This window comes from Bos mutus, chromosome 3 (genome assembly GCF_027580195.1).
Source record: "Bos mutus isolate GX-2022 chromosome 3, NWIPB_WYAK_1.1, whole genome shotgun sequence".
Lineage (NCBI taxonomy): Eukaryota > Metazoa > Chordata > Mammalia > Artiodactyla > Bovidae > Bos > Bos mutus.
The window spans coordinates 6689065-6715024 of NC_091619.1; the positions used below are offsets into that span (position 1 = coordinate 6689065).

The following is a 25960-nucleotide window of genomic DNA, read 5'->3' on the forward strand; positions in this document are numbered from 1 at the left end:
TTTAATGTCAAAACAACTCCATCCAGAGGAGGAAACTTTCTAATGTGACTTCACCTCAGTCCTTGGCTCTATTTGACCGCCCACCAGGCAGTTTTCCTAGCTTTATTACATTAAGGCTTGTTAACAGGAATCGAATCATATCGCCTCTTGTCTCACCCCCAACCTTGCTATCTTTGGTTTTACAAAGAAAAACTTGTTTTGAAATAAAATCATTGGAAATGCCTGGGTGAAAATTTTAATTAAGGGTTCAGAGGAAGATAATCTTTTCCCTAGATTACTCACATTACTGATTTCAAACTGAAAAGAGTTTGAATAATTGTATGGTTGTGAAATTTTAAATCCGTCCCTTGTGTGGGTATGTTTTCAGAAGGCCCTGGGCTGCTTCAGTCCTTCCGACTAATTGGTGAATTGAGGGAAAGCTGTTACCTTAAAAGGTGAGTAAGTGTGGAAAACAGTACAAGCAATCACTAAAACAAAAATGTAGCAGAATAAAAATGCATATTTTAATTATGTTCAAATAAACTTTGTCAATAACCAACTATATATAAAGTCCTGTGCTGGGTGTTTCAAGGGTTACAAAGACGTCCCTTGTCTAAGAGATACGTGGGACAGGTGAGTGTAAGACACATACGTGTAAATTATTTGCTACATACTTTGCTAATCATGGATAAAAGTGGAGGGGATATATTAAAAAAAAAAAAAAAAGTAGGCCCTAGCCTCAAGGAGCTCCAATGTGATAACATGAAAACCATATAATGGCAGGCACGTGCTCCAACAGCTGCTCCTACTGTATTCTCTAGAGCCCTCTGTATTGTTCATTTGTGGTCTTTGTCAATTTACATTATATCTCTGCATATTTATTTGAGTACCATCTGTCCCTCTCCCACTAGAATGTCAGGTCCCAAGAGGGTTAATATCTGTTTTGTTCACAACTTCAGGTTCAGTACTTAGCCCAGGGCCAGGCACTTAACAGGCATGTAATAAGGATTTACTATGTAAAGCGATGAATCAGTAAATGAATGAATAAATTGCTAGGTTATAGTAAAACTGCATTTTGGAGTGGGTGGGTGAAATCCTGGGATGAAGCACAGAAGAAGTCATCAAGGACTAAGCTGTCTCTGCTTTGGTTAACTGGGGAGAGGTTAGAGTCATTAAATGACTAGAAGGACTCTCACTGAATTCAATTTCTGTCTGAGAAGTTGGAAACAGACAAGTGAGGGCTCAAACTGAGTCTGCTCTTCAGTCCCTCACACCAGGTAGAAAAGGCAGGCAGAGTAATTACAGTCATTAACAGTCTGACTAGAATCCATTATGAGGCCACAGTTTATCAGGTTTTACTTAAACAGAAGTAGCCGCGAGGCACAGACTAGTTCTGAGGTTGGATGTATGTTTTAAACAGCCAGGAAAGAAGACAGGATGGAAGAAAATCAGGAAGTATAGGACAGGATTTTACAATACATTTCCAAAAGAAGTGTTCTAACCTGTCCCCTATCAAGGACAATCCAATTTTAAGCCAATCCAATTTAGATCTGTGTTGCAGACTTAAATCTGTGTTGCCGGACACAGGACGGTGAGCTCATCAGTGAAGCACGTCTGTTCCCTGCTGCTGCCTCCTGAAGAAACACTACAAACCTTGTTTCTACAGGGGCAAAAAGGACATGACCTTTCTTGGCTCCAAAAAGAAATGTAATAAATACCCATGAAAGATAAATAAAAGTTCCTAAAGCACTGATTTGCAATAAGACCACAGCTGGAGAGTACTGGCAACCGGATCTGAAAGCAGAGGAATAAAGGAGCTCTCTGAGTTCTTGCTGCCGAGATCCGAGTCATGTAGACAGAACCCCCGCAGAGGCTGATGGAGAGAAGGGGGCCCAGGGTGTGTGTTCACTGTGCTGAACCCACCCAGAGAGATTCATTTGGTTCAAGACTGGACAAGCCCTTGTTTCAATGAACAAGCTGTTCATTGAAAACTTGTTATCAGTAGAGTTTGTCTCTCATGAGAGACAAGGGTGATCTTGAAAAACCTCAGAAGAACATAAGGAAATATCACTGGAAAATCAGGTCAATTCTCAAACTCCACAGGATCCCCCTTAAAATCAAGATTGATTCTCACGTGCAGGGAGAAGGCCCTCCAGGGTCATTTTGGTGGAAAGAGAATGTATAATTTTGGCATCTACCATTTTCCTGAAATAACCTTCTTCTATCTGAACTAAAGAAAATCCACTCGTTGCTCATCAGAAAGTGGAAGAGTAATTTACTAATGCACTGAGATACCATGTTAAAATATGCATTTTTTTTTTTACCTGACATATATTATTAATATGATACATTGTGGAAAATGACTCTGGGTTACTCAATATGAAATACCCCTTAGTGGTCCAAATGATAGAATGATGAAGAAAATGCTAAAGCATACACAGTATTATTATTACTTATGCATTAGGATATAACTCCAAAGTGACAGCTCCGTTTCCAGACACAATTGAATCATCCTTGGTAGCGCTTTAAGTTCTCACTTATATGAAATCAGTTAAATAGCCAGCACTGTCACACTATAAGATGGCTAAAAAAAATTGAATTGACGTCAGTTGTGCTCAATGGATGCATAATACATTTGTCTATTGTAACCTCTCAACATTTAATGTTTTCTGATCTCTTCATTGGGCTTCCCAAGTGGCTCAAGCGGTAAAGAATCCACCTGCTAATGCAGGGGACCCAAGACATTGGTTCGATCCCTGGGTGGGGAAGATCCCCTGGAGAAGGAAATAGCAATCCACTCCAGTAACTGTTGCCTGGAAAATCCCAGGGACAGAGGAGCCTGGTGGGCTACAGTCCATGGGGTCACAAAGAGTCGGACATGACTGAGCACACACACATGCACACATGCACACACGCACATACTTTCAGTAAGTTCTCGTAATAACAGCTACTTTCATTCTAATGCTCAAGTTCTTAACTGCTCCAGATTAACTCAGCATCAGGGCCCTAGACAGGCAACTGCAGTAACCGACTATGGACCTCGTCTACAAGCTGACTGACTTTATTTCATAGATTCACATTGAGATAGAAAAGACTGGCCTTAGTAGCTTCTCCTTTTGCTCACTTATTTATTCAACAAATTAAAAGTATGTTTATTAAATGCTTGCCATGTGCCATAGACTATTACAGGTTTTGAAATTCTTGTGAAACATAAAGACAAGATCTTCTCACAGAGTTTACGTTTCGGTGGGGTGAGACAAACACAAAATCAGGAATCCAAACAGTGAAATGAAAACTTTCAGCTGCTTGTAATTGCTACCGTGTGACACTGTGTAAGCATTAGCTTCAACTATTTGTCCTAATCACAGTGGTCAGCAGGCTTTTGAAAAAGCCCACGGGGTGGCTGCTGTAGGTGCCTTAGTTGTCCTTACAGAGGGCAGACCCCATCAGATGCCTTGTCAATTACCAGAGCACGTTAGAAGTGAGTTTTTACTCGTAGATTTGTTCATTAGAGAATGGGCTCTCTACAGTCACAATGATAGTCAAGTCATTTGTACTGGTGATACTATTGTGGAAACTCACATCCACCCCATAGAAAGGTTGCTGCTGCTGCTGCTAAGTCGCTTCAGTCGTGTCCGACTCTGTGCGATCCCATAGACGGCAGCTCACCAGGCTCCCCCGTCCCTGGGATTCTCCAGGCAAGAGCACTGGAGTGGGTTGCCATTTCCTTCTCCAATGCATGAAAGTGAAAGTGAAGTTGCTCAGTCGTGGCCGACTCTTAGCAACCCCATGGACTGCAGCCTACCAGGCTCCTCCATCCATGGGATTTTCCGGGCAAGAGTACTGGAGTTGGGTGCCATTGCCTTCTCCCATAGAAAGGTTATAAGGATGTAAATAGCTCTTCCCTCTTATAGATGGCAGCTGTGACTTCATTCCTAAGTAGTCCTATATCCCCTTGATTCAGAGGTTTCTTGTTGACTGATACCAGCTACAAAGGTATTAGAATCCCACCTCAGGGGCCTCCCTGGTAGCTCAGGGATAAAGAATACACCAGCCAATGCAGGAGACAGAGGTTCTATCCCTGGTCTGGGAGATCCCATATGCTGAGGAGCAACTAAGCCCATGTGCTACAAATACTGAGCCTGTGCTCTAGAGACGTGGAGTCCCTGTGCCACAAGTACTGAAGCCTGCGCACCCCAGAGCCCATGCTCCACCGTAGGAGAAACCACTGCGATGAGAAGCCTACGTGCCAAACTAAAGAAAAGCCTGCAGCAATGAAGGCCCAGCACAGCCAAAAAAAAAAAAAAAAGGATCCCAGCTCAGAATTTTATTGTCAGGGTGAAATTTTCCTGCAAGTTATAGTCAGAGCACAAAGAAGAAGCCTTTATTAAAAGTACAGAACAAGTTGTGTACATATTTTGCACCAATGTTAACAATTATATGCCTAAGTAAGTATGGAACGTTGGGTTTCATTATACATATGGTGATCTTGCTTTTATAAGCTGGTAGTGAAGCTGTGCAGAAAGAACTAAGCATCATCCACCACTAACCAGTAATAGCTAGCTACAGTTATCTACAAGAAGAACCTAAGAGTGACAGGAATAAGTTGATTTAGGCTAGTTTTCAACAGCCACTTAGAATCTATGGCACCTTAGACAAGTTATATAATGTCTCTTGGCCTCAGTTACATCATCTGTAAAATGAGGAAAACATTACTACGTATGTGCTGTGAAAAGTTTCCATGTGGTATGTATGAGATGATGCATGCAAAAGTTAGCTCAGTGCCTAGCACATACATGGCATGCAATGCATGGCAACCATCATCATTATCTCTACTTATTTAACACCCATCTTGTTTCGCCTAGTATTACAGTTTATAGCAGTTACTTTTAACTTCTGGGATATTAGTATTTGATTTCATTAAGCTCCTTTTCTCTTCATGGGATGAGTGAATTATATGCCCTAAACACTACTTTCCTGGTGAAATCACAAAGATACTAAAGCCTGAGAACTGGGAAAAGTCAGAAGCAATTTCTGGTGACTCTATACTGGGGAAGATAGAGGGAAAGCTCCACATTGAAAGCCAGGAAGATATTTGGGCTGCAAAGCAATGATGAAAACAGAAAGTGAGGCCCTCACTCACTTAGAGGCAGTTGGGGAAAGTCTTCGTTTGTTTGTTCCCTGTCGGTCAAATGCAGGCTGGGCATGGGAAGATCCATAGAGCCTGATGATGCGTTCTCTTCCTCGGTCACTTGAGGGAGAAACACATTCTGTCTCTCCACACCCCTGATATTTCCACGTGTCACTGGACTTTCATTCTAATCACATGATCCCTGAATCTAGGTGCAAGGACTCTAGCTGTGGGCAAGAGTTCCCTCCTCACGGTACGCAGGCAGAGAACAAGTGGTCTGCAGCAACTCTTAAAGATAATCATGATAACATATAAAATGTTAATGAACTGAGGTGTCAGTTCATGCTTTTCTATACTAATAGTTTTTCTTCTGACCTTCAAGAATGTAGGTGCTTCTTGAAAGGATTTGTGCTTTCTTACTTCTGAAGGAATTGTGCTGTAAGGCCCAAAGCAGATATTGATTGAAGATAATATCTCATTTCTAGCTTTTGTTTTCCAAGACCCTAAACTCGCTGGGGAGATACACAGGCTTGATCCTCAAGAGAAATGTTGCTTTTGATGAGTGATAAAGAAAGAGGCAGAGAAACAGAGGGGAAAAGACGGAATCTTTGAGACAAGTTTACAGGACTCTGGTTTAGGGTTCTTTAGCTGATCAACACCCCCACTCTCCCCTGCCACACACACACATTTGTGGGACTCCAGGGAAATGCCAGGATCACAGACAGGGACAGCTATATGGTGCTCATAATGAGACGACCTTTTTAGTCCTGGAGCTCCCGGCTTCACTCAAGCTAATACCCAGACACAAACAAGGTTCTTGGAATGACTTCAAGGCATTATGATGCTTCAAAAAAGAACATTGAAACATGTAAAATATCATGTAAGAAACGAGTTGCCAGCCCAGGTTCGATGCACGATACTGGATGCTTGGGGCTAGTGCACTGGGACGACCCAGAGGGATGGTATGGGGAGGGAGGAGGGAGGAGGGTTCAGGATGGGGAACACATGTATACCTGTGGCAGATTCATTTTGATATTTGGCAAAACTAATACAATTATGTAAAGTTTAAAAATAAAATAAAATTAAAAAAAAAAGATAAATAACGATGTTGTTGTTGTTCAGCCACTAAATTGTGTCTGACTCTTTTCAACCCTATGGACTGTAGCATGCCAGACAGACTCCTCTGTCCTCCACTGTCTCCTGGAGTTTGCTCAAATTCATGTCCATTGAGTCATAAATAATGATATCTGCCTTTTGAAAATTGTTCAAAAGTCATCCTTCTATAAGTGTGAAAAAAAAACCCCTTAAAAAAAACAGGAAGCATTCAAGAGAACTTACTAACCATATGGTTGATGAAACCATGGAAACTGAGCTAAATGTGGCCAACTTTCCATTGCTGAAGAAAATTCACCAAGAAAAGACAAAACCAGCTGTTGTGGATAAGCTCTAAGTCATATGACATCTGGATCAGTCCAGATGATTTCATAAGATACTTTCCAGATCTCGAGTTCCTTATTGCAGTCACAAGCAACATGTTGGATTGTGTTCAATCTTTCCCCTGCCCTTGGCAGAGAAAATACCCAACTCCTAACTGTGGCAAAACTCCCATCTCAAGTTATATAACTGAAAGAATTTGCCAAGCAAGTAGGCTACAGGTCAAAGAGGCTGTTATGAGAGAGAAAGTGAAGTGGAACTCTTCCCAGTAGAATCTGGCTAATGCCAAAATTAAGCAATTTTTTTCCTAAAAGGCATTAGCCAGTATAGCACAGTGGTTAAGGGAATGAAGGCTGAAGTCAAACTGACCAGATTTATCTTACTATGTGTATGACTTTTGGCAGATTTCTAAACCTTACCTTGCTTCAGTTTTCTCATCTATAAACTAGAGATACTAATGATACCTACCTCAAAAGTTTTTCATGGTGAAGAAATTAGTTCTTTTATATGAGATGCTTATAGTATTGCCTAGCACAGACAATGGAATCCATAAATGACAGGGACTATTATTATTATTTACTAACTCCTGTGCTAATGAAGGAACATGTCTAGCTTATTTACACACAAAAAAGACAACTGTCAACATATAACAGTAGGAAGGAAACTTAGGAAAGAGTGAACAGTAACATTTGCCATTGACTAAACCCTGTTTTCAACTCTGTCACTAATTTGCTGGGTGAGCTTAAGAAATTTGGGTTCTCTTGTCTTCAGTCAAAAATAAGGAGAGAGGAAGGAAACAAGTTTAGTGAGAAAACCTGTAATATCTTCTTTAGCTATTATAAATTAAGACTTCAAGATTATCATACTCAACATCTTGAGAATATAAATGAGAAAGCCAGGACTTGAGATGTGAAATGACTTGTGAATGGTACCATGGATTCCTTTTCTCTTCCATCCTCCTTCCCAACATCTCATCAGTTCAGTTCAGTTCAGTCACTCAGTCGTGTCCGACTCTTTGACACCCCACAGACTGCAGCGCACCAGGCCTCCCTGTCCATCACCAGCTCCCAGAGTTTACTCAGACTCATGTCCACCAAGTCACTGATGCCATCCAACCATCTGATCCTCTGTCATCCCCTTCTCCTCCTGCCTTCAATCTTTCCCAGCATCAAAGTCTTTTCAAATGAGTCAGTTCTTTGCGTGGCCAAAGTATTGGAGTTTCAGCTTCAGCATAAGTCCTTCCAATGAATATTATCCCAACATCCCATGTTTATCTATAATTAGAATGTTCTCCTTCTCATAATTTACAAAATCTGTGATTCACATTTGACTGTCTTCTTCATTTCCAATAGCTAATCTGTCACAAATGTTGTTCAATCTTCCTAGAAAATTCTTTTACGTGTGCTTTTTCTTCTCCATATCTAAATTTAGCACCTTTCTCCAGGCCTGAACTAGGATTCCCACCTCACCATTTCCATCTTTCTACTTGAATGTATCCTACACTCACTACCAGAGTACAATTTTCTCCTTGTTTGTAATGGCTTTCTAGTATTTACGATGATTCTCAAACTTGAATATGCACCCCAGTCACCAGCATGTCTGGTTAAAACACAGATTTCTCAGACTCATCCCAGAATTTCTCATTCAAGAGGTCTGAAGTGGGGCCAAATATATAAATTCTCTGCTCCCAGGACCACACTTTGGAGTATCTCTGATCAACTGTATCAATTTCAAACATCACTTTCTAAGCTTCTTTCCCTTAGTTCCCCAAAACTACTTGTGTACCTAATCCCAATGGCCAACTCTTTAACCCCCAAGCACACAATCTCTGCCTTCTTCCACTCATGTGATGATTAAAACTCTTCTAATGCTCGAAGACCAAAACGATCTCATTTTTTAAATCCTGAAACCTCCGTAACTACTCCAGTCTGTAATGATTTATCTCTTCTCTAACATCAGATCACAAAACAGAGGCATATTTGATGGAGCTTACAGAGCTTTTAATTTGCTCTTTCCTTGTTTTAAAAGTAAAAAACTAAGGTTTGTATAAGATCTTATCCTTAGATCTCCAGTAAGTTATGGAGCAAAGGATAGAATGCTTTTCTTCGGCTGAACTTATGGACAGAACATTTTCACCCAATTACTCTAGTTTCTCATCAATGCATATCTAAGAGTTCCATGTATATGTACTCCCAGTGAGATAATAAGCTCATTGATGGTGGGGGCCATTTTTTACTTCCTTGGTTTCCCAAAGCATCTTGAAAATAATTAAGTACTTTAAAGTTGCTTTAACTCCTAGGATGGTGTAAAGGATAAAAGTACAAGTATATACTAGTTTGTTTATATTATCTTACTTACTAGCTAAGTGACTTTGGGCAAGTTACTTAAATTCTAAGCTTCCAATTTTCTACATAAAATTGATAATATAGTTGATAATATAGTTGATTAATATATTGATAATATAATATAGTGATAATATAGTTCCTACCTCATTTATGTGTATATACGTATGTCTATATATGTTGATCATTTGCTCAGTCGTGTCCTATTCCTTGCAACCCCATAGACTCCAGCATGCCAGGCTTGTATTTTACACTATCTCCTGAAGTTTGTTCAAAGTCCTCTTGGTTGAGTCGGTGATGCCATCCAACCATGTCATCCTCTGTCCCCCCCTTCTCCTCTAGCCCTCAATCATATATATCATTCCCAAGCATCATATATATATATATATAAAAAGAGAGAGAGAGAGACACACACACACACACACACATATATATATATATATATATATATATGTGTGTGTGTGTGTATATATAATGGAGCTAAATATGTCAAGGCATTAACATGTTTAGGAAAGAAATTTGTGTGCTAAGTTGCTTCAGTCATGTCTGACTCTTTGTGACTCTATGGACATGTAGGCCACCAGCCTCCTCTGTCCGTGGAATGCCCCAGGCAAGAGTAGGTTGCCATGCCCTCCCCCAGGGGATCTTCCCGACGTCTCCTGCATCAGCAGGAGGGTTCTTTACCATTAGGGCCAACTGGGGAGCGCCTAGGGGAGCTCTTACCACATATTAAATATTCCTTAAATATTTCTTATTACTATTACTGTTCTACCATGTTTGTTCTACTATCCTATCACAGAAACTTGCACCTGGCTTTGGGAAAACAAATGCTTATTAAATAAATAGACTAGAATAGAATTCAACAAAGATCCTTCTGACTGACATACAAGATATGCTCCTTTCAGAAGGTTTCCACCTTGAAATAATGCAACTCATTCTGAAAGCACAGAGAATATACATTTCTGGGCAACGATCCCACAGAAAGACAAAGAAAGCAAATTGGAAGACCTTTGCTGCTGCCTCCCACAGCTCAGAGTTATATTAGAATATCACCAGCCTTGTGCTGCTATTTTAAAATGAAAAAAATAATAGTATTGTTTTTCCCAAGAACTGGTTACACCCTACCCAAGGATTCCCATGGAAATTGAGGAAATTCCCATGGTTTTATGGCCTGTCTCTGACATAGTCATCGCTCAGAGTAGGTTATTAAGGGTAATGAGATAGTGGAGAGACAAGACAGACAGAGTAGAGGGCTTTTTTTCCCTCTTTGACCTTCAATTTTCTGTCTTATTCGAAATATTGTTGGCAGGATTTCTGGACTTTTTGTAATTCATTTTGGAAGCCAGATAATAAACAGTGGGAAAATGGTCTTCAAGTTGAGGAAGACAGAAATTTGTGGTTTATTTTGAGTTCCAAAGGTGGAGGGGTCAGAAGCCATTCCCACGAGAGCCTCTCTGAACACTGGTGTGACCGTGGCTTTTGAACATCTCCATCTCATTCTGCTTTAAATTATAAAGAAGGACTTTCTAGAATGAAATTTTCTAGCTGTCCATGGACTCTAGTGGTTTTATATCTTACAAAAGCAGGAAATAAAGGTGGCAAAAAGGGGTACTGGAAAAGAAGGGAAAGAAAGAGGAGTAAGTAAAATTTACTTAAAACTTAATGAACATAAACATATAAATAACATCACTTAGTAAAACTATGATTCTCAGAATTAATGTGTCTGGTAATGAATTTATACAATAGACACAAATTCATTAGCTCAGATTATAAGAACACTTGGTCATTTGTCTTTGCCAAATTATTATGTGTGCAGTATAGCAATGACATAACCATGAGGAGTAAGAAGACTGTTACTTGTCTGAAGTATAGAAGTACATTTCAGACCATTTCTTCTCTCCTTCCCTCAATATATTGTAATAATACCCTATTATCTCAAGATTTCTATTTTTAAGAGTTATCTATTTATTGCTTCACAAATCCATTTATCCATTCACTTATCATACTCTAATAGAGTAACTACTGTGTGTCAGGCACCATACCAGACAGTAAGGAGAACGCTTTACAAAATTAATAAGAGATTGTTCCAGACCTTAAGCAGTTCCCATTTTACAAAGAAGATGTGTGTACGGTTGTCCCTGGTATGCATGGAAGACTGGTTCCAGGGCCATCCCCACTTCCCATGGATATCAAAATCTGCAAATGCTCAAGTTTCATATAAAATGGTGTGGTACTCACATATAACCTATACATAATCTCCTATATACTTTAAATCATCTCTAGATTACTTATATTACCCAATACAAAATACATGTCATGTAAATAGTTGTGAATACAATGCAAATGCTATGAAAACAGTTTGCCAGCATGCAGTAGATCCAAGTTTTGCTTTTTAGAGCTTCCTGGATTTTTTTCAAATACTTAAAAAAAAATTACTGGAGTACAGTTGATTTAAAATGTTGGGTTAGTTTCAGCTGTACAGCAAAGTGAATCAGTGATATGTATACACATATCCACTCTTTTTAATATTCTTTTCCCATATAGGCCATTAGAAAGTATTGAGTAGAATTCCCTGTGCTATACAGTAGGTCCTTACTAGTTATCTCTTTTATATATATAACTGTGTCTATGTCAATCTCAATCTCCCAATTTATCCCTCGCCATAGTAACCATGACTTTGTTTCTTACATCTGCAACTCTATTTCTGTTTTGTAGATAGGTTCATCTGTACTTTTTTTTTTTGATTCCACATATAAGTGATACCAAATGATATTTATCCTTCTTTGTCTGACTTACTTATTACTTTCTCTGTCTGACTTACTTTCTCTGTCTGATTCCCTGATTGGTTGAATCTGTAGAAGCTCCAGGGACTATGGGCCAGCTATATACATAGATTTATTTGGGTGCAGCTATGACATGGTGTGGAGAAGGTAATGGCAAGCCACTCCAGTACTCTTGCTTGGAAAATCCCATGGATGGAGGAGCCTGGTGGGCTGCAGTCCATGGGGTCGCTACTAGTCGGACACGACTGAGCGACTTCACTTTCACTTTTCACTTTCATGCATTGGAGAAGGAAATGGCAACCCACTCCAGTGTTCTTGCCTGGAGAATCCCAGGGACGGGGGAGCCTGGTGGGCTGCTGTCTCTGGGGTCGCACAGAGTCGGACATGACTGAAGCGACTTAGCAGTAGCAGCATGACATGGTGGAATGGTCCCAGGTTTGAAACTGGCACACCAGAACTCAGTGTATCAGTGTATGGAGTGTATCATCTGACCTTGGGCCAAACATTTAATTCATCTGTGTTTCTTTGTTGGCAAAATAGTGGTGTTGATAATATCTACCTTGCAGGGTTCGAATAAGAATTAATTTAGGTCACTTCAAATACCCAACCAAATTTGAATCTGAGGAAAGCTGCTTAGGAAGTGATATAAAATACAAGGAAGATGAAAAAGCTCTGAGAGTTCAGTGGATGGAGAATCAGTTTCTCTTTGAGGGAGAAAAGAGAAGGCTTCTCAGAGGGTTGAGGTTTGAGGACATATGATTTAGCTGGACTCCTGTGTGACCAGGGAGGAGAGGTTATTTGTTTGGATCCCAAAAGCAGGTGCTCTTCCCCTGTCCTTCTCCCAGGTCCCCCAGAGATCCTTCCCAAAGTTTAATATGGAAGTCTCCATCTTCCTCATATATTTTCTAAATGTTCCAAAGAAACTTTTGAGGTCCATGCATATATCACAGGGGCATAATCTTGGAAACTTCTTTCCAGCATCCTTAGAACATTCCCTCATTTTTCTCCCAATGAGCAATGAATTCTGATCTGAGGTATTCATGCATCGTGACTCGGTGCATAGGGATTCCTCCAACTGTGTGTTTATTGAGTTAGGAGTTACTAAGTTAGAAGTCTATATGTCAACATTTAGTTATCTAAATTTCCTCCCTGGACAAGTTATTCTTCTCTAATCTTGCTCCTTCTCTCCTAGACCCCAAAGCTCAAACTAGACATAGGGTCCTGTTGGCTTCATTATTATGGTGTAACTCTCTAGGAGTGATTATCTAGGGTCTTTTTTTTTTTTTCTCTAGAGTCTTGCATATAGCATTTACAGTTAGTTTTTTTTTTTTTAATCAAATTAATTTGGTAACTATAAAACTATCAGAAAAGTCAGGATAAGGTGTTCTGACTTGACATCATCTGAGATTTCCCAAAGGAGAAGACCAGGTAAGACCAGATAAAGAGGAATAACCTCATTACCTACCCTAGGCAAACATATTCTGTCCGTAGTGCATTTGCTCCATCAACCCCAGGCTCAGAGGTGTTACCTGTGATCCTCCTTCTCTCCTGCTCCCTCTTACCTGCTGTCTCATTTGCTGTCATTTTTTTTTTTTTTTTTGCAATGTGTCTTTCCATTTGTGTCCCTTTTCCATACTTCTTGTTTAACTCTGTAGGGAGATGAAGGTAGTTTGTGGATGCAGACTCTTCTGATTTGGCTGCAAGGGTCTCTCAACATAAAAATAACTAAGAGAAATCACACACTTAGAGAAAGCACATGTTCCCCAGGTAACTAAATGTTTTACTGAATCCATATAATATATAACCCTATTTAGTGTTTATAACAATCCTGAGGGAAGTATAAATATTGTTTCCATCTTGCACTGACAAAACGGAGTCACAGAGAGATTAAATGATCTGCCCCAAAATCGCCCAGTAAATGAGTCAAACCCATCTCACTTCAACTCCTGAGCTCTTAATTACTATGCAATATCACCTCTCTTGTGAGTTCAGATGTTGTCACTGGCAGCTATAGGCATAGTTTTGTTAAATCATTTTTTTCTTAAAGACTACAGTTTGTTTCCTAATCAACACCCTTTTGAAAGATGATGATGGCTTGTGTAAGAATAGATATTTTAAAAGTGTAGAAACAAAATTCATAAATTAAAGTTCATCAGACCAAATGAAATGAAGATGATAGGTAAATCCAGAGACCTTGAAGTATCTGCAACTGTAACTAGCTATGTGGTCTTGGACAAGTCACCAAAAAGTCTGGTAACATCGCATCGCATCTCAAGGGGCAGAATCTATGAATCTGGATCACTCAGACTTTATTATGCGTATACACATAATCAAAATTGTGCTAGATTCTCAATTCTACAACTGTCACAATTGTTGGTTGTCTTTGCTCATCTTGTCTTTTTCATTCTCTTAAGCTGGTATCCATCTGACAAAATATATTCCTTAAGTAGCTAATGAAAGCTACATATTCCTTTCCTTCAGCTGCAGTCCAGCCATCTGCACTCACGTGTCAGCATAATTGCAAACAACAAGACCCTGTCTGAACCAGGAAGGGAGGCAAAGGTTAAGCTATTCTTAGAGGATCTGGAAGATAAAAACTAGAAGGCAATTGGAAAAAAAGTAATTTAAGGCTTTTCAAATGGTCAAATTTGAATTTTAAGACAATCCCAAGTTACAGAAAGTGTTTTTCTTCACTGTTGCCAGCTAAAGGAAAAAGTGTAAAATTCAACCTGTGAAGAGAAGAAAAAATCCCCATTGATCTACAATGAATCCATATGAAAGAAAAAATTGCTTCCTCCTAGACAATACAGACACTTTCAAGCTGTCTACATGGATCTCTGATTTCAACCAAGTTATCTTTTCTCCAAGTCATAAAAAAATCAGGTGTGTGTGGGTGTGCACATGTGCACAAGCATGCGTGTGTGTGTCCAAGTGATATACTATTTGGTCTTGGGGGATTCAGAAACAAAGTCCAAGACTCTGGAAACTTGTAATCAGAAAGCACCAGACCTTAGACAGTGGGCTCTTCTGGGAAAGTCTGCAAGTCTTGGGACGCATTGTTGACCTTGTCCCAAAGTGCACAGGTCATTCAGTCCCATGCTCCTGTCGACCCAGATATCTCTTGAAAACTATTACTTAAAATAAGTTGCCAAATATAACAAACTACTTTGTTAATGAAACATCTTGATTCTTTCTAAACTTCCTGAATTCTCACAGACAAGTGCCTCATCAAGAAATATATGGTCTTCACAAAATTTGTCAAACAGTAGTAGCTTGACGAAACAACTCCACTCAGTTCACTAGCAATGCTGAGCACTTACGCAGTTTATCACGTCACGTTTTTCAAGTATCATATTTTGTCTCTTCTCTTCTTCTGAGTCTAATATGATAGTTCTAACATCTTTCTAGAATGTAGAGTTTAAGAATCTGAACACTATTTTATCTAAAGGGTTAGGTATTGTTTTAAGAAGTGTCTGGAGGAGCAGTTGGAAAAGAGAAAGGAAAGCATGCAGAATATAGAATAATGGTCTTAGCCTTATTTGCTGTTTATAAAGCCTGCTGATTATCAGGTATCTATGACCAAAGCATTAGCTGAATCTTTTCAATCTTGCAATATTTCCTTTTTGAAAGAGAAGAAATGTCCGGACAAGGTATTTTATCTCAGCATGCCAAATGAATAGTATGCTTTGCAAGGAAATACTTCATCTGGACTTTCCAAGAGAACGATGGTCAGGGTGATTAAGCCCAAAGTCACATGTGCCTTAGCTGTGTTGGTGATGCATGCATGCTATGATTCAGCTGGCCTCATCTATATATTTTCCAAGAAAGGCCCACTTTCTAATGCCTGGCCTACAGGCAAGGTATATGTCCTCATTCTAGTCAGAAATTGCAGTCCCTGTGCATTCACGTGCCTGACCTGGATTCATGCCGTCAGAAGCAGTATTCATGCCACTTTGAGAACTGCCTGTACTCCATGATCTACTCAACTGGTAGATGAGAACTGGCTCGTTATATAAAAGCCAAGAAACCCCGATTCACCCTTCTGATTGCAGCCTTCCTAGTGGCTCAGATGCTAAAGAATCTACATACAATGCAGAAGACCCAGGTTCGATTCCCTGGTCAGGAAGTTCCCCTGGAGAAGAGAATGGCTACCCACACCAGTATTCTTGCCTGGAAAATCCCATGGACAGAGGAACCTGTTGGACTACAGTCCACGAGTTTGCAAAGAGTAGGACACAACTGAGCAACTAACACTTGATTAACACTTGAATTTCACTTGATGGCAGCCTCAGGATGGAAACTCACTGTTAAGTCAAAGGATGAGTATCTTTCTGGGCAGCTTTCAGAAGAGCCTGAGTGGGCCACCAATTCCACTCCCTGGAGAAACACGTGACACAGTGTGAAGGCAGTCAGGAGCACCGTGCACCAAAGGTGAGGTGTGTTTGTGTCTTTATTTCACTTTCCTCCCCGATCTTGAGGAACTTGTACTCCAGAGATAAGAGAGAACTAAATTAACTGTAAGCAAAATACCTTTGAACGACAAGGATTTGAACTGCACAGGTCCACTTAGACGTGGATTTTTTTCAGTAGTAAATACTACAGAACCGCACCATCAGCACTTGGTTGAGTCAGCAAAGAGGCAGAACCATGGATCCAGAGGAGCCAGTGGATTTTTCATTCCAAGGAGGTTGGTACCCATAACCCTCGAGTGGTTCAGGGGTCAACTGCACAAGAATTTTAGATTGTTAGAATCCATGATCTCTGATCCTAATTCACCCTTGAATTGTGTAAGAAACCAAAACCATTTGTTTCTTTCGTGGAATTCACCAAAATAAAGACCAAGTCACTTTTCACTACTTATATGTTTTTCATAAACTAGGAGTTTATTCTGAATTTGGTACAAATATTTTTTAAGAAACATAGGGTACTGAACTTAGCCATTGAGATCCAAGTGACTAGAACAAAAATGCATACTTTTAATTGGTGCTTTCAAGCTATAATACATTGAGAAGTTAGTTCCCAGGCCTTTCTGTAGGACCTGAGAAGTGTAGAAAATTAGAATAAAAATACAATCTTTCTTCAGAATATACAGTGTCCAAATCAAGAACAATGAAGTAGTGGAGCTGGAAGGAGTGCAGAGGACTATATAATTGGATTTCTCAGTCTTTTACAAATACAGTAATGAGGAGGAGGAAGGGAGGGACTGATTCATGACTTGCCCTCTGCTATTTAGTAGAACCTAAGGTTACAGCTCAGAATCCCTGGATTCCCCACCCAGTATCATTTCCACATGCTACATAGCCTTTTATATTTAATTGAAAGTAAAAAGAGAAATAAAAGCAGGAAACCAGTTGATCAGGAGAGATTGAAGAGGCTCTGAATCAATCTCGGTGTGTGACCCTGGGGTCTCTGTGGTATTGGTGCCTGGGTGGTGACTTGGGGTTGCTCATTCAGTCTTGAGGGGAGGGTGACTTGTGTCTGAACCTCAGGATTCAACCTCAGTTCAACAGTACCTCAGGGAAGATGGGCTAGTTTCCTCACTGTTCAGGAGTAGAATGGAGAAAGGATTTGTGCCCCAGCAGGCTTGCAGCCCTGGGTGTGGTGTGCTACACACAGTAGGAGCTTAATAAACATGATTTGATGTAGAAGAGTCAATGGGGAGCCCAGGGAGAAGCTTCCTGCAATGACTAATGGAATGTGAGAGGTGGGTGTAAGGGCACCTGAGACAAACCCCTCAGGTCGGCTTGCTTAAGAACCGTGGGTGCCTCACTGCACGCCACTCTATCAAACCACTCCAAACTAAGACAGCTAATGTGTCCCTGACTTCCAGGTGCTGCTAGTGGTCAAGAACCCACCTGCCAATGCAGGAGACATAAGAAATGTGAATTTAATCCCTGGGTCAGGAAGATCCCTGGAGGAGGAAATGGCAACCCACACCCATCAGGTAGAAGACATTTGTCTCGCAGTTTCTAGAGGTCCTTAAAGGACATTTGCAAGAAGTGCCTTTCTGCAGTTAGAGCCCAATTAATTGTAGAAAGAACACTAGCCTGAGACTTCCCTGGCAGTCCTGTGGTTAAGACTCCATTCTGTCAGTGAATGAAATTGATTACTAGTGTTTATCAGTCTAATAATAAAATTTAATAGCAGCCCTCCAAAATGTGTGACCCTCATTTAGACTCTGAGGGGTCAAACAATCCAACTACCAAAAGATCATTGAGGATATTGGGATACTTACTGAATATGTAAGGATATTAAAGAATTGTTAATTTGTCAGTATAATCATGGTTTTTAATGCTTTGTTAAGAGCTCTGCAAAGGGATACCTGCTGAAAGAATTATGGGTGAAATGGTAAAAATAGTATACTATTATGCAAACTCATTGTTATTGTTTTTAAAAATGAGATTATGATTTTTTTTCTGACTACACATAAAGAAGGAAGGGCTTCCCTGGTGGCTCAGACCACAAAGAATCTGCCTGCAATGCAGAAAACCAGGGTTTGATCCCTGGGTAAGGAAGATCCCCTGGAGGAGGGCATGACAACCTATTCCAATATTCTTGCCAAGAGAACTCCATAGACAGAGGAGCCCGGCAGCTAAAGTCCATAGGATCTCAAAGAGATGAACACGACTGAGAGACTAATACACATACATATACACACACACAGAGAGCAAGGAGAATGGAAGGAAATTTGATAGTTAATAGTCATCCACCTACAAAAACCTAGTTACCTTGTATTATTTCATTTATTATTTATGGCATCTCTCCTTAACAAGATAAATATCCTCGTTTATGGATAAGGATATGAAGCTCAGAGAGGCTTAGATTTTCAAGTTTATACAACTAAGGAAGTAATAGAGGTGGAGTTACCATGTCCATTTTTTGTACTCCACTACATTGCTGATGTTAAGGCAGGGAATATAGACTGTGAATTTACATCCTTTCTTATGCTGGATTTTCTTTAATATCCCTGAAATGTGTAAACTTAGGAGCTATTTTCTCAGTCAAAAACAATTAGGCTTTCATGGTCTTTATCCTCTGGGTGACTCAGCCTTTAAAACGGAGTGCAGGTTTAATGTTATCTAATGAACTTAAAGGAAGAAAGATATAGGAACCTGTTATCTTCTGGCCTCCAACCACATCCTGTTACTAATGATTGATCCTGACTGAACTAAGTAAAGTTTAGTTCCTTTCCTTTCCGGCCAGCAGGACAGACAAAAGCTATTAACACTGGCCCCAGAAATATAAACTCATTCCCTAGATATCATCTATCCCATAACAGTCTTTGCTAAAGAAGGAGAAACAAATTAGATTATCTTTCAGGGATCCTTCTAAATTTAAGATTCTGGAGTCTAAAAGTGTTGTGTATTGGTGTTTCAACATAGCCCAGGCCAAATGAAAGAAATACTAAGAAGAGGTAACAGTTGGAATACAGATTATAATTCCTTAAAGAAGCTGGGACAGGAACTGCATGAGAAACAACAGTGATACAATTTCATGAGGTTTACCAGTAGCTAAAAGCTATCAATAGAAAAAAAAAAAAAAAGATTCATCTCTTTAACAAGGTTTTTCCTGATGAAATTATAGAAAAGCTTTCCCCCCACCACATCCAATCTCATCCAGTGCCCCTTAGCAGGAATCCCTCTTTATTTTACAAGATACTCTCTTTATCCTATTTCAGCCTAAAAGTCACTGCTACTGTCCTCCTCAATCCTTTTGGAAAGAGAGAAAGCACCAAGACGGCCTGCAAGCAGGTTTTTCTCTACTTGCTGTACATTTATATGTGGATTCTTTTGACAAAATATTTGTTAAGTGCCTACTACTTTCCAAATACAGATTATCTTTTTAGTAATTGAAGTCTTTAGGCAAAGGAAGGGAAAATCTTTTTCATGAACAGATCTTTTCAATCTTCAGATTTGGAGTGGATGGGCACTAGGTGAGTCCCAAGGAGACAGTATGAAGGACAAGCTGCGCAGGAGGTTAACTGCGATTGGAAATTCATAATTGTCTCCTTACTTGCCTGGGAGAGACAGTACGGATTGCACAAAGATGTTACAACATCAGTAAGACTCTCTGGACTTTCTCACCCCCTGCCTTCGCACATGCAGACCTGTTCCTTAGCCTGGAATGTCTTTCTTCTCTCTCTTCTTCCTTTCTGGACCTAACCAACTCCTTGGTCCTTTCAGGCTTAGCTCTTAAACCTTAGGCATCAGTCCCCTGAGACTTCTTACAGTTTTGCATGACTACCCAAAGCTCTATTAGCTCCCTGCCCACTTTCTCCACTTTTATGCTTCTTGGCACTCAATTCATTTGTTCCTCCATAGTTGGTCTTAGCAGAGAGTTACTTTATTCTTATTCATTTCCCTTGTTATTATTTTGTCACTAAGTTGTGTCTGACTCTTCTGTGATCCCATGGACTGTAGCCTGCCAGGCTGTTCCATACATGGGATTTCCCAGGCAAGAATACTGGAGTGGATTGCCATTTCCTTCTCCAAAGGATCTTTCTGAATCAGGATCAAACCCACATCTGCAGTGGCAGACAGATTCTTTACCCCTGAGCCACTAGAGAAGCCCAGATTTATCTCCCTACCTGAATTGCAATTTCCCAGAGAGATATTTTATCCTTATGCCTATGGCAAGTATGGAGGTTTGAAAAGCAATCCAGAGAAACAGTCAAAATCAGTAAGAATTGAAACAAAGTTTTTCTTAGGGACACCTCCTCCTTATTTTATTATACACTTTATTCACTTCCTTAAGATTACAGAGTTTCTCTGAAATATTTGCCAGTAAGTCACACAACTCTCTATCAGCAACAGCAAGCTTCAAATTCACACTTGTTTCCAAAGAGCATGATCTCAAACTCTACTATCTCTTTAGGCTTCCTTGATGATCCTGTGTCCATTCTGACTCATTTATCATTTATTCAAGTTCATTGCTATGGTGTTTCAATTCTTTATGTACTTATCTTTTCTCTATAATTTGCCCAAGGATTTGCTCATGCCTTTGGAAAAAGCTGTATTTACTTAATTCTGTGAACCCAGGAGTCTTGATCCATTCTATTTGTTGCTTCTGTGTGGCTTGAAAACCTTAAAAGTTACTTGATTAGGCACCTTTCTCCTCTAAATTGTCAATACTTAGATCCACATAATTAAAGAAGATGGGGGAAAACTGGATGTTTAGCAAAATGATAATAAACAACTAGATGAAGCATCACTTCCCCCATTTACTTTCTATAGTGCTGAAATTCCCAGCATTGTCATATACTTGAGATGACCAGAAGCACCTGTGTGAGCCATGGATTAAACACACTCGTCATTAGCAACCCACAAAAATCAGATGTATGTCAAATACGTCAAACTCTTCTATAGAGGAGAGTTTGTGACACTTTATTAACAGTTCGGGAAAATTCTTGGTCAGTAGTTGCTGTCTTCATTACTCTTTTACTCCCCTTTATTTAGTAGAGATTGTAGATTTGGTATCAGGGGTAATCAACACCACCAGACAAAAATAATAATAACCACATTGGTTGCTTTATATAATGGTAATAACTTCTGGGAATCATAATAATACTTTTTATTTCAGAAGACTTTCATTGTTTTCCAAAGAGCAATATTTAAAAATTAAACTTGTTCAGAGACATTCAAGAGACTTAAAATGAATGAATTTTTAAAAGAAGCCTAAAAGTCATAGTTGAATATCACTGGTAAAAATAAGTCTTTCAATTGATTCAGCTCTTTCCTTTTCCATTGACTTTCTAATATTCCCACACATATAGCATTAGGTTTCAGTATAACAGAAGGTAAAAGTTGTGGGGTGGTGGTCATTCATTTCTCAAATGTTTATTGTAGGTCTTTTTAAATATATAAAAATATCTGAGGCCAACTTTGAGTTTTAATGAGTAATAGTCTTAAAAATCTAAATAAATAGTAGAAGAATAGTTTCTACAAATACATCAAAGTTGACTCTGGCTTAATGCTTTCTTAAACATTGAGAAAGAACTGTTTTCTAAAGCTTCCCTTACATTAAGTCAATGTTGCTTTTTTTGTAAGTCAGAGTCTCACTGAGTAGATTACTTCTGCCACAGCCATGATTTCAACACAGGGTTGAATTCTTGATGATTTTCACTAATTGACTTCTAAGCTTTCAGAAAGAAATAAATTAAGAAAACCTTCCCTTTAATTGCAACTCTCATTATTCACTGAAATCAGGTGTGTCTCACTTTATTTAAGTTATAGAACACCTAATCCAAAGTTCATTTACTAAGAAAGAAAATAGAAATTCCAGGAAAGTGAAATAAATTGCTCATGGACACAAATTAGTTAATGACAAAACTAAGTCTGTTCCTTACTCCCTAACCTTTCCACCATGAGTACAGCCAAGGAAAGCAGATTTGGAAGGATTTATTCAAGTATCATTTTCCCCTTAGAATAAACAATCTTTCCATAAATATTTCCTAACAGCTCCAAATCATGGCTGTGGCAGAAGTGATCTACTCAGCGAGACTCTGACTTACAAGAAAGTAACATTTACTTCATGTAAGGGAAGCTTTAGAAAATAGTTCTTTCTCAATGTTTAGGAAAGCATTAAGCCAGAGTCCACTTTGATGTATTTGTAGAAATATCTCCACAATTCCACTTCTCCAAATCACTCATTACAGGTAGCACTTAATTGGAAATATGACTGCAATGGTAACAGATCATGAAAAAATATACATAATATGACACCATAATTGCAGGATTCTACCATATACCTTAAAAGTTTCAGGTAATCTATGCAAAAAAAGCTTGCTCCTTGGTTGCTCTTTAATATTCAATGTGAACATTAGTTATATCCTGAAGCATGAGAATTTACTTTGACTTACAAAAATTGTAAAGTGAATCAATAACAATTTAGGTAGTAAATTAATGAATCAGATATGAAACAGTTATAGGAATCAATTTAAAAAATGTTGAATCCATGTGTCTCAGTAAACATTATGCATATGTATAAGAACAAATAGGGAAATATTAGTAACACTGCCAAACTTTCAATACAATTTATTGAGTATTCACTAAATGCCAAGCAGTAGATCATACAATCACACAATGACCAGCAGATCAATGATTTAATCCTTCTGAGTAGAGAGTCCATCAATTAATAAGGTAAGATTTATCCATTACAGGAAAGTACATGATTTCAAACAATAAATGGGCTAAAGATATATATTAAAATTGTGGTAAAAGTCAGATATGCAATCTCAGAGTTGAAAAAATGGAAAAAGAAAGAATTATGCATCATGTCATGTTCCAGAAAGAGTCTTTCACCCCGGTGTTGTGTTTTGGGCTTTCTATAGAGGGAGAGGTAGTCTGAGATCAGTAAATGGTATCCAGCAATGAAACCTGTCTTCCTCCCCAGGTTTGGTCCAAAGGCCAATATCACCCACCTACTTACCATCTCACTACTAATTACTGAAGTCCTACTTCTCTTTTATATATATATATATATATATATACATACATACATACATCTTAAAAAAAAAAATCTGTGCTTTTGACAGTACAAAGTGAGAGTAGGCTTTATTCCCAGTCACTTATCAGTATTGTTGGAGACAAATTACTTTGTTAGGATGTTACCTCTTTAAAATCATTTTGAGATTATTTCTAAGGTTGAAGTCGTCAAAAAGAAAACCTGAGCTCATTAAAGACAGAGTATAGATCTACTGAACAGCACAACCTTCTTAGGCAAACATTGCCACTGCCTTTAGGAATGAAGTTAGGCTGTACAAGGATCATCTTTATTTCCTTTAAATAATGTAGGATCAAACAAAATGTAATCAAATTCATTCTTAAGAAAGGAGAACCCTACTTCTTTACATCAGGTAGGACTGTTGGGTTAAATTCTCTAACAAGTCAGATGCTTCTTCTCCTTAAGTTTACTTAGTCTAGATACTTAGGATTCCCTCTAGAATATTGTCCAGTCTAAGGATAATCACAGAGCCTCAAAGGCATTCCTCTATGTCAAAAAAAAAAAAAAAAAAAAAGGCACAATGTTAGCTGATAAATAATCTCTACATCCCAAGGACTGTCTTCTGTCCAGCAACCCAGCTTCTTCTGATGGTATCCAGCCAGAAGAAAAAGAGCAGTGAGAAGTCCTCTCTGCTTCATTGCAAAGCTGAGTGTTCCTCTCTGAGTTCATGTACATTAATAAAGGTTAACATTTATGCAGTTCTGATATGTGCCAGACAGTGTTCTGAGAGTTTCACACACAGTAATTCATTCAGCCCTCGTAACCAGCTAGTAAGATAGACACACAGACCCATTTTACCAGTAGGGACCCTGAGATACAGAGAGTTAAAATAAGTTGCCCAAGACCACACAAATAGTAAGTAATGGAACCAGGATTCAAACTCAAGCAGTTTGATGTTGGAATCCATGCTCTTAACCATACACTTTTGAGTCTGCACAAGCACCTATAAAATAGGAGGAAATCCTTGGAGGAAGTGATGTTCTGGATACAAACGATGTATGCTATATCTCATATTGTATCAGTCTCCTAGCTCAGATCTTTCAAAACTTTGTCATTTAACAGAGGAGACAATTCCCAGTCTACAATCAACCACCTGTTTTGCCACAAACCACAGTGACCCCTGAGTGAAGATTCTCCTTATCTCCATCTCTTAAACCAAAATAACTCATTCTCACCTTTCCAGGCATGAGTGGGGCAAGGCTGCAAGTCCTTTGCACATTTTGGCAAGTGGCTTAGCTCCTCAGCTTTGAACACAAGTCCTTATCAGCAGAGCAAGTCTTTGAAAACTTCAAAACCGTCTGAGACTGCCTTTTTCTCCGGGGAATATATAGAGGCTCTCTTCCAGCCCTCTGTCACTCTGTGGACCAATCCAGAGCCTTAGAAGAAATTGCAAGCTGGAGAGCAACAGCGCTGTGTGGGAGGTGGAGGCTGGAATCTTTCCTCTGCGGCAGGCACTGCCACATTAGGTTTTCAACTGCTCTTATCAGAACACTGCTTCTGCCAGAGCAGGGGTAGGCCCTAAACTGTGCACAGGTTGTTCATGCTTTAACTCATAAATTTGAACCCATCACAGCAAAGATGTGGTTTTTGTTATGAAGCAGAGTGCTTTGGGCTACTTCGGATGTGTCAGTCACAAGATTGTTAGGACTACAAGGGCCCTCGCAGATCATGTAGCCCAGCTTTGTTCCACAGTACAGGAAACAGTTTTAGAGAACTCTGGGGGACATATATGTGAATCCCTATGACGTGCCAGGCACTGAGCTGGATGCTGGAAATTCAAGTGAAAAGGTACTCTATGCTCTCAAGATCCCAAACGTCATATAAATATGGTATAAGTGAGTGATGGAGGCAGGCCCAGAATGCTGTGAGCTTTTAAGCACCAGAAAAGAAGATTTTTTTGGAGGAAATAACACCTGAGCTGAGTGATGAAAAAGATAAAATACCTTACATGATTCTATCTACTATATTTTATCCTCTGTTCTAATTCTGTAAATGATCTTCTGATTGTCCTTTTACTTTGATGACTAGGTTAGGTTATTCTCTGGAGTAACACCCCCATGGACCCACTCATCCTTGGTTGGGTTTATCATGCTTTCCCCTTCAACATTTTCCTGTTTCCTATCATTCAAGGATTATTTTCACCAAAATTTACCTTCTTTGTGTTTCATCCTGTTAGGATTCAAGGGGCTAATACATTAATAAGTGCATGCCTGCTAAGTTGCTTCAGTTGTGTCCCACTCTTTGCTACCCTGTGGATTGTTGCCTGCCAGGCTCCTCTGTTCCTGGGATTTTCCAGGCAAGAATGCTGGAGTGGGTTATCATGCCCTCCTCCAGGGGATCTTCTGGACCCAGGGATTGAACCTGTGTCTTTTATGTCTCCTGCATTTGCAGGCAATTTTTTTTTTTTTTGCTACTAACACCACCTGGGAAGCCCTGAATTTATCATTAGTATGTAATGATATTTATTATATCATATTATATCAATAGTGTAATGATATTTATCATTAGCATGTAAATGCAGATGGCTAAGGGGTTAGCAAGAGTCTAAGGTAAAAATAAGCAGCATCATATAATCTGTAAGAAAAGCTCTAAACTTGGAATTAAAGGTGATTCTCATAACATTCCACATTATCTGAAATTGTTTTAAACTGTTTTAACTATTGATCAGAACCTGTAAAGTCAATATAGTATATTATAACCTGGTGCTTTAAAGCAAATAAATAGAATATAATACACAAATATTCAACTGCATTGTGTGAAGAAAAGACACTGTTTTCTGAAATTTTTGC

General features: G+C 39.2%; 1 protein-coding gene across 1 annotated transcript in view; it reads right to left on the bottom strand.

The window, feature by feature from the left end:
• Window positions 1–24504, bottom strand: part of RGS5 (regulator of G protein signaling 5) — a 56972-nt gene extending 32468 nt beyond the window's left edge. Inside the window, exon 1 of the mRNA XM_005909257.3 lies at window positions 24347–24504. Coding sequence (XP_005909319.1) covers window positions 24347–24390 — 44 coding nt within the window. The 5' untranslated portion in view covers window positions 24391–24504. The remainder of the gene's footprint in view (window positions 1–24346) is intronic.
• Window positions 24505–25960: the final 1456 nt, after the last annotated feature.